This window comes from Mytilus californianus, unplaced genomic scaffold, assembly GCF_021869535.1.
Source record: "Mytilus californianus isolate M0D057914Y unplaced genomic scaffold, xbMytCali1.0.p SCAF_4, whole genome shotgun sequence".
Classification (NCBI taxonomy): domain Eukaryota; kingdom Metazoa; phylum Mollusca; class Bivalvia; order Mytilida; family Mytilidae; genus Mytilus; species Mytilus californianus.
This window is the reverse complement of record NW_026262690.1, coordinates 59,735,104-59,750,043: the sequence shown is the minus strand read 5'-3', so window position 1 is coordinate 59,750,043 and position 14,940 is coordinate 59,735,104. Positions and strand designations below refer to the sequence as shown.

At 32.6% G+C, this 14,940-nt stretch overlaps 1 protein-coding gene across 3 annotated transcripts; it reads left to right on the top strand.

The window, feature by feature from the left end:
- The first annotated feature begins 5,711 nt into the window (after nt 1–5,711).
- LOC127698576 (galectin-9C-like) lies at nt 5,712–13,911 on the top strand. 3 transcript variants are annotated; one of them, XM_052202087.1, is made up of 9 exons: nt 5,712–5,901; nt 6,591–6,679; nt 7,487–7,694; nt 9,995–10,123; nt 10,753–10,836; nt 11,102–11,215; nt 12,415–12,503; nt 12,755–12,971; nt 13,594–13,911. In XM_052202087.1, exons 1-9 carry the CDS (start codon nt 5,872–5,874, stop codon nt 13,705–13,707), a joined length of 1,074 nt encoding a protein of 357 aa, XP_052058047.1. In that variant the 5' UTR covers nt 5,712–5,871; the 3' UTR covers nt 13,708–13,911. The 3 variants fall into 3 exon arrangements, with proteins under 3 accessions (XP_052058047.1, XP_052058050.1, XP_052058048.1); XM_052202088.1 differs by lacking the exon at nt 10,753–10,836 and having other exon boundaries at nt 5,726–5,901; XM_052202090.1 differs by lacking the exons at nt 10,753–10,836; nt 11,102–11,215 and having other exon boundaries at nt 5,725–5,901.
- The last annotated feature ends 1,029 nt before the right edge of the window (nt 13,912–14,940 follow it).

Sequence of the window (14,940 nt, the reverse complement as noted above, 5' to 3'; positions counted from 1 at the left end):
TTTTGTGTTATAGTCTTAATCACGATAAAAACAAATAACTATTTCAACAAAGAAAAACAAAATGACATATAGACACTATATAGACAAAGTACATAAGCAAAAAAGAAAGATAAGAATACAAAAATGACCTTAGCACAATAAAACATTGGTGGGATGTATAAGTACCGATCCACGCAAAAAGTATTTTCCCAAAAATGAACTAAACAGTAAAAGTTAAAAGTATACAAATACAATTAAAAGGTTTTAAGATGATAAACAACGCCAGTACCTAGAATGTCTACTTCAAGACCATCAATTGAGCATGAGGAATAGCAGTGTAAAGCGTAGATTTTTTTCCAGTATTACTGCAAAATTGTAAAGATTGTGAATAAGTATTTTGCAGTAGAAGTATCAAACAGACCATAAAAACGATCAATACAAGAGGTACGAGTAAACAGAGGAACTGACATTGCAACTGACTTTGAAATTACACTCAACATAAAAATTTTAAATTAAAAAGATGCCAACCTCCGTGAACATAAAAAGAAAATTTGAAATAAATAAACTACATCCTAAGGTGAAACAAGACTTAAATTTGGAATAATAAAAAGATTTCAGCTTTTAGAAGACACAATACGTACCAATAACTATCAATAGAATATGGCTGAAAATTGAGAGAAAATTACATACAAAGAGACCAGTGAAATGGTTCTTTGCTATAAGAGGTAAGTACTCAAAAAATGGATAAAATGAGAAACACATTTCAAATACGACCCATGTTAACTTATTGACCCTTTTAACACAGTTTTCGGTCCTAACATTGATGTTTTTTAAATAAGTTAGAACATTACTAACTATGTATTGATATGCAGTTATGATCACATCCTGTTAATATCTCAAACTGTTTATGAGGTTTTTACACTAAATCTGTTGGATGTGTACTGATTGATATAGTCTAATAGACATGGTTTATTTATAAGGTGTAATGGGATTTAAACTTGGTTTCAGTAACTGCAAGTTCTCTTACTTCGGTACTTTTTGTCTTGTTATTAGGTTTTTTTGTTGCTTCGTGCCGATCTGATGAGTCAAGTCACTTCCAACGGATTATTACAGTATTTTTGCAGTGACACCATTGTCCAAGACTAGGGAGAGGGTTAAGCACTAACACCGCCACATTCTTTAAGTGCCTTTCCACTTTCCGGAGCCAGTAATTCAGTTCTTGTCGTTGGCTGGAATATTTGTTTTTCTTTAATTGTTTTAGAACATATTGTTTATAACTTACTATAGGTATGGGATTGGCTCATTGTTGAAAGCCTTACCTTTAATTTGTACTCACCATGAGCACCACAACAGGTGTCACTAGTTGAAAAAGTTTGTTTACCCTTTCAGAGCACCTAATATCACCCCCAGTTTCAGCAGGGTTTGAGTTTCTCAGTCGTTCTTTGCCATGGCGTTGTCAGTTTCTCTGCTACTTATGAGTTTTGAATTTCCCCTTAGTCATCCGCCTCTATTGTAGTTGCTTTAACCCACGTTCTTCGGTCCATGTTGCGCTATTGTCTCATTGACAATCATACCAAGTCTGATTACTTTTAAATGGAGATTATTAAGTGAAAGATAGAGATGAATAATAAACTATGTCAACCTATTAAGTGAGGATAAAATATAAGATACAAAAGCAATACTCAGAATGTTAAGTGACAAAAGAAAATAATCAGTAGACCTAAAAAAAGAGTAACTAGCATCTAATCACCATATTGGTCATGTGTACCAAGTTGAACAACTATGCAATTAGTAGGCTAACATAAACATGCCAGTCAACGATAAAAACAACAACACATTTAAAAAAGAGACAGAAGATACCAAAGGGATAAAATTAACATCTGAAAAAAATCCAAGATAGAAAGAACATTTTCGAAAAGACCTGAATATAAAAGAAACAGACGAAAAATTCACATCATAAAAACATCAGTAGAAAAGGATGATACTATAGATCTACCTACCATGATAAATATCCAGAAAGGATTAAAATGTTCAAAGAATAGAAAAGTATCAGGTACATACTAATTAAACGCAGAACTTTAGAAAGCTGACCAAAAACTAACAGGGGATCCCCCACTTTGGGAGAGAACGTTATCTTCAGGTTACATCGTAATGAAACCCCAAAAAGAGCGATCTTAATAATAGTTACAAACGAAGAGGTATCACCATTCGTCTTTTCTAAGCAAACGTATTCTTAAAGCTCACAATTTCTTGAATCAAAACAGCAAAAGACAGAATATATGTGTCGGGTTTGAGACAAGGTGAAAGCGTACGAACCACACATTTGTCAACCAGAAACATCTTTGAGCATCAAAATCATAATTTCGAAAGGCTTTTGACGGCTTATGCAAATATTGTATTTATGGTAGAGCTTATGGTATACCTAACACAATTTTCTAACTTAGCATATCCTTCTACGTCAACTTGAAATAATTACATTACATGAATGTTTCATTAGAATCCGTTATTTTAATTGGATGACAACAATCGCGAGGCACTTCACTATCATATGTTATTTCCGTATAAAATACAACAGTTATGACAGCACGTGCTATCCGTGACAATTTTAAAATATTGCATTGAAAAACAAACGAAAAGCTTGACATAACTCTTCATTTCATTGTTGTGTAGTATAAAAATGTAATTAAAAGAATTGAATGCTTCTTTCTATGATTTTGATTTTATAGGGTTAAAAACTTTGTAAAAGCGTTGATCGTGCGCACATTTTTAATATGAAGCGCGGAATACAAACTGTGCTTCGGTTAACGCCTTTACATCCCAATAAAATAATAAAAAGAAGCATTCAATTCTTAAATAATTACATTAAATGTATGTTTCATTAGGATCTGTAGTTTTGATTGGCTGACAACAATCGTGAAGGCACTCCAATATCATTTTTTATTTCCTTAAGAAATACACCAGCTATGACTGCACGTGCTATCCGTGACAATGTGGACATAATGCGTTGAAAAAATAAACCAAAATTTTGATAGAACACTTAATTTCATGTTTGTTACATAAAAATGTAATCATAAGAATTGAATGCTTCTTTTTATCATTTTATGTGGCTGTAAAAGCGTTGATCGTGCTCACATTTTAATATGAAGCGCGAAAACAAAATGTGCTTCGGTCAACGCTTACCCCGATCAAATTATAAAAAGAAGCATTCAACAAAGACCCATCGAAACAACATCTGATACACAAATTTAATAATACTTTTAGATATTTGGATGATATTTTGGCTCTCAATAATGACGACTTCAGTATGTATACTAAAGAAATTTATCCTGTTGAACTTACTTTAAATAAAGCTAATACTAACAATGACCACTGCCCTTTCCTCGATCTTGATATCTATATCATTAACGGAAAGCTTAATACTAAAATATATGATAAAAGAGATGATTTTTCATTTCCTATCGTTAATTATCCATTTTTAGATGGTGACGTTCCCTTGTCACCATCTTACGGTGTTTATATATCTCAACTTGTACGATTCGCTCGTGTATGTAATAATGTTTTAGATTTTAACGAGAGAAATTTATGTATTACTGAAAAATTATTACACCAGGGTTTTCGATATCACAAACTAGTCAAAACATTTACTAAATTTTTCATCGGTATAAGGACACCATTCGTAAATATAGCTCAACATGCAGACTTCTTATACGTTCGGGTATTTCACATCCAATTTTTTATGGAAATATTCTTTATAAAGCACAAAAATGTCAGTATTCACCTCTGAAGCTAACAAAACCTTTAAATAGACTTATTAAGAAGGGATATAGTTACGATACTGTTGTCAGGTCATTAAAGATTGCATATTTTGGCGTTAATATTGATTCACTTATAGGGTCTTTGCATCGGCACTAAACACATTTATTTAAAAACCAGTTGTTGGCATGACACGGGTTATGTTCTTCTCATATATGTTATGATGATATGATACTAAACCCCTAACGGGAAGGATTGTGCCTGATATTCATATGATGAAGACATAATCTTTTAATCAGTTTAATTGAAGTCTGGAGCTGGCATGTCAGTTAACTGCTAGTAGTCTGTTGTTATTTATGTATTATTGTCATTTTGTTTATTTTCTTTGGTTACATCTTCTGACATCAGACTCGGACTTCTCTTGAACTGAATTTTAATGTGCGTATTGTTATGCGTTTACTTTTCTACATTGGCTAGAGGTATAGGGGGAGGGTTGAGATCTCATAAACATGTTTAACCCCGCCGCATTTTTGCGCCTGTCCCAAGTCAGGAGCCTCTAGCCTTTGTCAGTCTTGTATTATTTTTAATTTTAGTTTCTTGTGTACAATTTGGAGTTTAGTATGGCGTTCATTATCACTGAACTAGTATTTATATTTGTTTAGGGGCCAGCTGAAGGACGCCTCCGGGTGCGGGAATTTCTCGCTGCATTGAAGACCTGTTGGTGACCTTCTGCTGTTGTCTGTTCTATAGTCGGGTTGTTGTCTCTTTGACACATTCCCCATTTCCATTCTCAATTTTAATTCTTAAAAAAAAACCACAACAACAGCTATGACTGCACGTGCTGTCCGTGACAATGTTAAAACAATGCATAGAAAAACAAACGAAAAGCTTGATGTTATGGATGTAACTTCCGCGCTTCATACAATACAAATACAAATACAAATATTTTATTGGCACAAATACAATTACAATAATTGGCAAAGGTCCATATTTCAATACAATATTACAATGTATATGACGGGATATTTGAAGATTATGCCAATGAGACAAACAAGCAAAGCAATCCATCAACAAAAAATAAAATGCAACCAGACATCTATCTATAAATATATTTGACTAGCCTGATGCAACTTTTAAATCAATGAACGTATTTACATGTAGCCATGTATTCACATTGGTGATGTAAGTATTTTACGTCTCAACGAAAGTGAAACAAGAAGTAACGGCATATAGGAGAGTTATAAAAGGAAGACCCGTTTTACATACTAGTATTCCATATATTTTTATTTAATTTCATGTAATAACCTGTTCCAAGATTGTTTTCCCAATCCTTTCCTTATATTGTATATTCTGTATTAGTGTTGATATTAATTTCGAATTTGTTTCCTCTGACTTTTTAGTTTTTATTTGGCAAAGTGAAATGTGAATAAAAAAAGATTGAGGTAAACGTCATTGAGACAGCAACCAATCGACAAAGCTAACAACAAGACGTCTTGAGGGCAACACACAGTCTTCAACAATAGACATGCGTCTAAAAAATTTCTCCGGCTCTAAATCACCAAAATCCTAAAAGATGTGAAAAAATTGAATAGAAGCAAATTAAGATTTGCCATTAACAACAATTGTTACTTTGATTCAGTTCAAATGTACGAAACTGCAAAAGTGTCATCTGCCATTATATTGAATCTACGCCAGTTACTTTAGAATCTGTTCCGAACAAACTTGAATTGTGACCTTGATGTTAGTGTTTATATACACAACTTATACTATATAAATAGTTAATGCAATGAAATTAAACATTCCATGTAAACATTATCTGTAAACATTTGATAAACAAATAGGCCAATTTCACATGCTTTGGTTTCGCAATTAAAAACAGACGGTGACAAAGAATTTTCATTATAGCACTTAATATTGAAATCCGGTTCAATATATATGAAAATAGTTTAAGGAAGAAAACCCGCGGAAGTTTATATATATTATCAAGTATTTGGAAATTCATAGTTTTTATCGACCATATCAGTTATATCACATGATCTTAAGTCACCTGAATGTTACAAGTGTGAGGGGGTGTGTACGTGTACTTTAGTATATACATATATAGTTTGTTCATCATTTACCGGTGAAATATCTGTAAAGATGGCTTATGCAGGATCTGTTGTCAATCCAGTGAGTACATTATTCATATTTTTAAAAATTATGAGTCCTTGTATGAATAGATTTAATGAATCACGACATCTCCTTTTTTCGTTCATAAAGAGTTCATTTTTATACTTCTACAACTTACATATTTTCCAAGGTTAGCGGTCTATTAAAAAGAGCTTATAAACATCTAATGGGCTTTAATGTACATGTAAACAAATGTCACATGAAGCAGACGTCGAAATATACATATATACTAGGTAATTTTCCCCCTTTTTTCATTTATGAAAAGTACAAGCACAAAAATGTGGCAGAGTATAACATGTTTGTGAGCGCGTAACTCTTCCCTAACCTGGGACACTGGTATAAAAGCACAACATAAGTGTTAAAATCAACAAGAAAGGGCTTCATTCAACAGATTGTGTACGAAGAACACAAAACAACTTGTTGTCTCATTGGCACTCATACCACATCATCTTATGTCTATATATAAAACAAGACAACATATTGATCTAAGAGCACATGCAGTTATTGAAGAAAAAATTAAATAAGAATTAAACAGGTACACTCAAAATTCCAAACCAAATATTTTTATCTATGAAAAAAATAGTAAAAGTTTAAATACTCTTTGATATACAGATATGAAAAGGTCACAGACATATACAACAAATCAAAACTAGTTTATTATTAACACATATATTATTTCTTTTCTCCAGCCTCTGCCATATATCGGGGGAATACCCGGTGGTATGACAGATGGTCGACAGATCATTGTACAAGGAACTGTACCATTTCATGAAAATGCGTAAGTCTTAAAGACTACAATTTCCTTAAGCATTGAAAAATATTATTTCATTTAGTGATTCATGCTAGAACTTTTCGTGTTGGAAACTGTTAAATTGATGTATTACAAATACATAACCAAAAGAAACAGCAAACTATGAATGGATGGGTTCCAGATGATTTACCAGCTTATAAGTTTGCACGCAATTTTAATTTATAAATATGTCAGTTTTTGTAAACAGGGGAGTCTCAACCACAGCAACGGAAAGCAGCTTGCCTCTTTTTATACGTCATTTGTAAACCAATTTCTTATTGTTTCCGATGTTCTTTTTTCCTATTACGTTAAAAAAGAAAACAAAACGTTATATAAATTTCATGCATACGAAGCGCTTTTCTGGATTTACCATCATCAGGAACGATCAAAGCAGAATATTTGAAAAGCAAGAATGTATAAGAACCGAAACAGTTTATGGGCTATATAGATTAGAACGTTGGTTTTCCTGTTTGAATTGTTTTACACTAGTCATTTTGTGGCCCTTTATAGCTTGCTGTTCGGTGTGAGCCAAGGCTCCGTATTGAAGGCCGTACTTTGACCTATAATTGTTTACTTTTTACACATTGTGACTTGGATGGAGAGTTGTCTCATTGGCACTCCTACCTCATCTTCTTATTTATATATATGACCAAAAAGGACCTATAAAAATAGCCAAATCCATCTAAGGTCAACTTAGCCTGATGGAGTTGAAACCTTAGTAATTGTCGTTGTAAGAATTTATGAAAGCCAAGCGATTGAATCTTTTTTGAATATCATTTTTCTTTAAATTTTTAGATTTACAGTTAATTTACAGTGTGGTTCAAGTCTAAATCCTCAATCAGACACAGCTTTACATTTTAACATAAGATTTAATGAGAATTGTGCAGTAAGAAACTCTCTGCAGAATGGATCATGGGGATCAGAGGAGAGAACCGGTGGGATGCCATTTCAGAAAAATTACCCTTTCGAAATAATCATTTTATGTCAGCATCACCATTACAAGGTATTTATCATGTAACAGGAAGAGTTGAATAATTAAATCTACTTTTTTAAAACAACAGGAAATTACAAGTAACGACACATCGGTATCCTGGATGTATAATGCGGAGAAACAGTTATACGTCTTAGGTATTTACGATGATATAATATGTAGGTAGAAGAGAGAATCCTCATTTGAAAATACAATGGAAAACCCTCTTTATATTAATCAAATGGGGTTATCTTGGGTAAAGTTCATGGCCAGATTAAAGTCTGGAGATCGATAAAATATCTATTATACAAATATGACCGATAACATTTATGTAGGGAATTTTTAAGCTATATTTCTACTCAGAATGTTTTCCTTTTCCTGTTAACTTTGATTTGCATTAAAACAACAGTACTGTGATTTTGTATTACAAACTTGACCAGTTTCACTTTTAAAATGTTATCATCAAGATGAATTTTACAGATGAGTTGTTGTATTTTCTCCATTAATATGTTTATCATCTAGAAAAAAATATAATGGTATAAATTTGATTGCCGGTAAATTTAAAATTGCATGGCTGTTTTCGAAAGCAAACTATAATAAGTAGTGCTACATGTACTGGCTATACCATTCACTTGCCTTATCTAAAAGACGTAAGTCGTAAATATTAGTATAATAATGATACTTCGAATTGTTATAAATTAGATAAATGGGGTTATCACGGGTAAAGTTCATTGCCAGATTGAAGTCGGGAGATTAATGAAATAACTATGCAAATATGACCGATAACATTTGTTAAGTGTTTTGAGAATCCACACGCTTGTCAAATGTTATGTATTTTTTTGTAGACTGTTATCTTTTCGTCGTTTTTCTTATTTTTACCATGATTTTGTCTGCCTCTCTTCAACTTATGAATTTTGTTTCTCTCTTTGGTATATTATGCCTCTTTTTCGAATTCTTTAATTTATTTCACACCAGGGCCATTTTCAAAAAAAGTCTTTCAATCTTTACTTTATAGATTCACAGTATCACAGATTCATGTGTGTAATTTCAAGCTCTAACGCAGTCTAAGGCACGCCTTAAGCTAGCCCAAACCTGCAATTTGCAGTTTTTTGAATTTTTTGAGCATTAAAAAATTTTACAAGGAAGGACGATATACTATATCAAAACCAGAACTCTGCTAGAAATAAAGCTATATACAGTATTTTACAAAACATGTAAAAGTTGTAATTAAAATGCCTTCATATGAAACATGTACCTCTGAATAACATTATATTTGTTACGTAAAAACTATTGAAATTTTGTTTTATATAGACTCTTTATTATCAAAATTTCCGTAGGATTTGACAACTTTTAGATTTTGACCCTGTGAGTGAAACATATACAGGTGAATATAGCACTACCTCTTTAACATGTTTTATGACAATCTGTTTCGAAAAAATCGAAAATTTAGATCGTGATATATAAGATGTGACCGTTAATGAGATGATTTCAGAACAACATGGTTTTTTTTTCAAATGAAGCAATACAACTCCGCTATCATATCTGTTTTATTGTTCAATTACCAAAACCTTCAAATTATCTTGATAAAAGAAGCTATTTCATCCAGCATAACATTATGAAAATTATCGTATTTATCATATTATTCCCTTGTTGTACAAAATAGAGTAGACTATTGTTGTTAATATTTCTAAATATGAATAAAAAGGTGCATGGGATGTAAGAGTACATGGGACAGTAACCAAACGACACAAAACACAAAAATACTACAGGACATCTATAGGTCAACAATAGGCAGGTGTCTATACAATAAACGAGCCCTAAATCCGAGACCTGCCTTCAGCATCAAACTCTACGAATGAAACAAAACATAAGATATGACAAAAGACAATATAAATTTCTATGGAAATAATTTTGAAGTATGATAAAAGGCAATTATGGAAACAGTTCAACACAGATTATTTCTTGTAGTTAAAACCTTTCCAGCATAAACCAAGCTTAAGAATTAACCTTTTTCCGTTCATTTTCCCTTTAATTTGATGCTACCAATGTATTACAAGGAAGAGTTTATAATTTAAAAACAGTACAAACCTATAATGGAACGACCAGCACGTAATTAATTATATGCTTAGGCAATAACGGTTCTTATATAAGAAGCGATAGAAATATACAATAAATCGCGAGTCAAAGAATATATGTGCTGCATGCAATATCAGTAATAAAGTTAGTAATATCCGATCTTAAGCCCATAAGAAACGGGATGTTTTTTTACCTTAAACATTTATTTCTTATTACATACATATTTCGATTAAACATAATTTGATTTGTGTATTCAGGTAGCCGTTAATGGAAAACATTTCTGTGAATTTCGCCATCGAATTGCTAAACACCAAGTGAACACTTTGGCTGTCATTAGTCCAGCAGGGCAAGTCAGTTCAATCAGATTTGATGGCCCAGGAGCAGGCGTAAGTATTCTGAAGAACTTTTTGCAAATTTTTGGTTTTCATGGCTACTGCCATGTATGTTTTTAATATATATCTAATTATGCAATATCTGCTTAAACTTTGAGCTATCTCTAGGTAAATAGATTATCGATTTCAATAATAGATTTTTAAAGATATGTATTTTCAAAGACATTGTGCACATTAAACATTGCTTAATTGATTTGATTTTAATTCACACGAAAATTTATTGATTCTTCTAATGTCTTATATGTTTATATGTAACTACCTTCATTTTAAAGAATAATGAAAACACAACTTTACTATTTGAATTTTGTTGAATCTCAAACTAAATTTGTCATTCAGAATTGAATTAGATTTGCAGACTTTTTCGAACCCAAATATCGAATACTTAAAAAAATCGGCAATGTAAAACCATCAAAGAATATTCAAATTAGCTATAGCGCGTGTAGGAATTATGGAAAACATAATCGGTTAGTGGGACCAAGCTTATGAAAATGCATGTAATAATTGTATACTGTAAACTTAGTTTAGTCATAGAATTTTCTTATGTAACAGATTTCAGAAAGTAGCCAACGGAAATTGCATTTTATGTTACTTTATGTTTGACTTGTTAAATATGTTTCATACAGGGAGGTCAACATGCAAAGATCAAGCTTGGTCCCTTTTCATTTGAATTTGGAAATCATGGCCCCCAACATCACAATCCACCACCGGTAAGTCGAGATACAACTAGAAACCCATGTAACCACGTGATTTTAACCAGAACCATGCAAATATGTTACCAAAAGATTTTTTTGTCATTACTTTGTGTTTTACGTTTTGGAGTTTGTTTTTTTTTTACATTTTTTACATTGACCCTTCGGCAATTTCATTATTATTTTGAAACAGACAAATCTTAAAAAAATATTTAAAAAAAAACGTAAATAAAACATACCAATAGCTTTTTGATAAACATTTTGCATATGATTTTACTTTTAGATGCCACAACCTGCAGGAGGATTTCCACAAGCTGGTGGCTTTCCACCAGCTGGGGCCTTCCAACCTCCACCCCAACAGCCTGCAGGATATCCTGGCGCACCAATGATGAACCCGGTATGTGAGACGTTTACTTTTCGATTATTATTTTTCCTTGGAATTCAACAATGTGGACTTATTATGCATACTAAAATAATTATCACACTTTGTTCAAGTTTTGGTGCAATCTAGCATGATTTCATTATTGACTATTAAAAAAAATCAATTCAACCAAGAAAACCCAATACCATTATTTGATTGTATAAATAAAAAAGGGACATAATTAGATCGGTACTTTGTGTCTTATCCTTTTTTAGTTGTTTTTGTGCTTTGTGTCAATCTGATGCGTTAAGCCTTTTTGAACTGATTAAAGCGCTCGCATGATGTTAATCCCCGCCACATTTTATATGTACATGTCCCAAGTCAGGAACCAGTATTTCAGTGATTGTCGTTGCTTGCTGTTTATCATTTTTGTTTTTATACCGTAGCGGAGGGGGCATTACGTTTTACCCTTGTCCGTCCCGTACGTCCGTCCGTCCCCAAAATTTCCGTTCTCTAACTTTAGTTTGCCTCAACTAAATGTTATGAAACTTATACACAAAGCTATAACCACAAAAAAAAAACAGATCAAGTTTGAATTTGGTGGCGTCACTTTTACCGTTCCAGAGTTCTGCCCCTTTACAAGTGGACAAATTGCTGAATTTTTTGTTTCCCTTCTCTAACTTAAGTTTGCCTCGACCAAATGTTATTAATCTTATACACAATGCTTATTGATACAAAACACAGATCAAGTTTGAATTTTGGTGTTCTCACTTTTACCGTTCTAGAGTTGTGCCCCTTTACAAATGGAAAACTTGCTGAATTTTTCGTTTCCGTTTTCTAACTTAAGTTTGCCTCAACCAAATGTTATGAAACTTATACACAATGCTTATTATCACAAAACTCAGATCAAGTACGAATTTGGGTAGCGTCACTTTTACTGTTCTTAAGTTATGTCACTGTATAACGTTATATGCAAGCGGGGGCATCATCTGTGTACCATGGACACATTCCCCATTTATTTGTTAATTGTTTTGTACATAAACCAGACTGTTAGTTTTTTCGGCTTTCACGATACTATACCTTTTCGTTTTCAAATCATCCCAAGAATGTTAGAACGGGTTTTTGTATACTTGAAAATAGTTCGTCCCTTCAGCCTGATTCGAAATCGAGATATTGGTACATCAATGGCAAAACCAGTTGCACTGTATATAAACGTTCTGTTGAATATTTTTCAGCCTGTACCACTTGTTACACCAATCCAAGGGGGAATATATCCCGGGAAAATGATAAACATAAGCGGTGTACCAAATCCTACAGCAACTAGGTAAGAATATGCAAGAAAAGTACAAATGATAAGTAAATATATTGTCATATGATCAACTTAAAATAGATCAATACAGTCGAATTTCTGTTCGATGGAAAATTTATAAAATTACGTGGTCAAATAACCTTCAGGCTTCCATATTATATATTCCAAACTTGAAATGAATGCATTATGTAAATTTCTTTCTCAGTATATCGTAAGATTATTATCGTGACGAATATTTGTACCTCCTATATCCCTCCTATCTACAGGTTTACAGTAAATCTACAGTGTGGTGCCTATGAAGGATCAGACATAGCTCTTCATTTTGATGTTCGATTTCAAGCTGGTGCAGATTACAACGTAGTTGTACGTAATTCCTGTCAGAACGGAAGTTGGGGTGCGGAAGAAAAACAACTACCATATTTCCCTTTCATGCCAAATGCTAGCTTTGATATGATAGTTCTTGTAGAACAGAACCAATTCAAGGTGAGTTTAAGAATGGGATATGACCATGGAACCATTTGTTTAAGTATTGATATGCAATGAATAGAACAGCACTACAGTGGAATATTAACTCAGAAATAGACATGATCATATATTAAAACTATGATTAACTTACGGATAGAGTTCAGACTAACTGATTTTTCTATCCTTTCTAAATACAGGTATCCAGTTTAAACGTGTTGAAATATAAATTCTTGCTTTAAGAGAGTTTCCAAAACCGGTGTCCTTTTGTACATTTGAATCTAAAGTTACTCTTCATAGCCCCCGAGTACACTTTCAACGTAAATTAACTATTAAACAGAACACAGCTAACTACACGATACCGCTAACATAGTCTGCTAGTTGCTGTAATTGTATAAGACAATAGGAAATATAACAACGATTTGTTATATGTACTAGTAGTGTGCTTACAAAAGAAGTTCCGAACAACTAACGCCGTTCGTGTCCCTTCTCAATCTGCATAAGTGGAGGTACGCTGACAAACTAAGCACGATCATAGTTGACATAACAAACTGCTAAAGTAATTGCTCCGTATGCCATCAGTTTATACTTGTAAATTTGTGTTACAATGCAATTAATAAGGAAATAACTATTTGTTTTACAGGTAGCCGTAAATAATCAACATCTATTCGCCTTCAGTCATCGTATTCCATTTCAAAGAGTGGACTCCTTAATCGTAAAAGGAGACGTGCGTCTTAGTCAAGTACGCTTCCAGTAAAGGAAGATTGCACGGAGTTATTTGGTCTAATTGGAAAACTGTTGGCGCTTATTTTGTAAAAACTTAGTTTCACACTTTTCAGTCAGAATTTTGGAAATCATATTTGTTTTTGCTGTACTAAAGTATTTATCAACGTTTCTTTTTTTTATACCAAATACGTGTACTGTCAGCAATGTTTTTTTAATAAAATTTGTTATTCTTTCATTGCGTAATTGTTCATTTATTATATTGCCTTTATAACTTCCAACAGAAATATCGTTGACAAGACATGCACAGTTCGTATAAGTACCAAAAAACTTAAATATCTAATTAGTATCGCATCGTTTGATGATATTCTAAGTCTTCTAGTTTTTATGGTAGAATCACGCTGTCTATATAAATATGTATATGTCCCTTTGAATGATTGTTTGTGTTAGTCTTTATTCCATTGACTCTTTTTTTTAGGTTGGAAAATTTCATAGAAATTATGATATTTTTTACACAGTCATATTGGTTATTTTTCAAGTGTTTTTATATATTGTACAAAAGCTTCGGACCACGAACAAACATGATAAAATGAATTAAATATGATGAACAATGTAATCCAGGACCAAATCTAATATGCTCTTATGAATATTAATAAAGTCAATATGCCAACAAGAGAGTATTTAAAAAATAAAAAATGCCCTCCCCGCACCCCCGGTTAAAAAACCAAACAAACAAACAAAACAACAAAGTCTTTTAAGGTGAAAATACCGGAATCATCATACACAATCTGAATATCAAAACGACATATTCCCAAAAAGAAGAAACAGACAACACAAACCACTGAAAAAGTAATAAATAATGATAATTAGAAAATAACTGTAATGTATTTTTGGCTCTGCCTACGTTAAATGTATGTTTGACTGTCGCAAATTAAGTTAATCTAGCAACGCAAAGTTCAATGAAGAATTGCTCTAAAAAGAACCCAATAGAATGGAATATCCTACCCACATGTACAATTGCATGTACCAACTTACACGAAGATATAATAAATCATAAAGGAGAAGTTTCGCAGACAAGGTAGGTACTAGACAGGGCCAACATTTTCTAAGCTCAAAGAGGCGTTTCAGGGAAAACTAAATGGACTCGCAAGCTCTTGCAATATGATATACTATACATACAGCAGGCTGCTCGGAATTTTTTTCGATATATGTTCAATAACCTTATAATATTTGAACAGGCTTGGTGAACTAGGACTGCAATTTGTTT

What these genes read in the sequence shown, in the direction of transcription:
- LOC127698576 (XM_052202087.1), top strand. Translation starts at nt 5,872, where the DNA reads ATGGCTTATGCAGGATCTGTTGTCAATCCA. An exon ending in GTACCATTTCATGAAAATGC is followed by an intron (nt 6,680 to 7,486) that starts GTAAGTCTTAAA and finishes TTAAATTTTTAG; the next exon opens with ATTTACAGTTAATTTACAGT. An exon ending in TAGAACAGAACCAATTCAAG is followed by an intron (nt 12,972 to 13,593) that starts GTGAGTTTAAGA and finishes TTTGTTTTACAG; the next exon opens with GTAGCCGTAAATAATCAACA.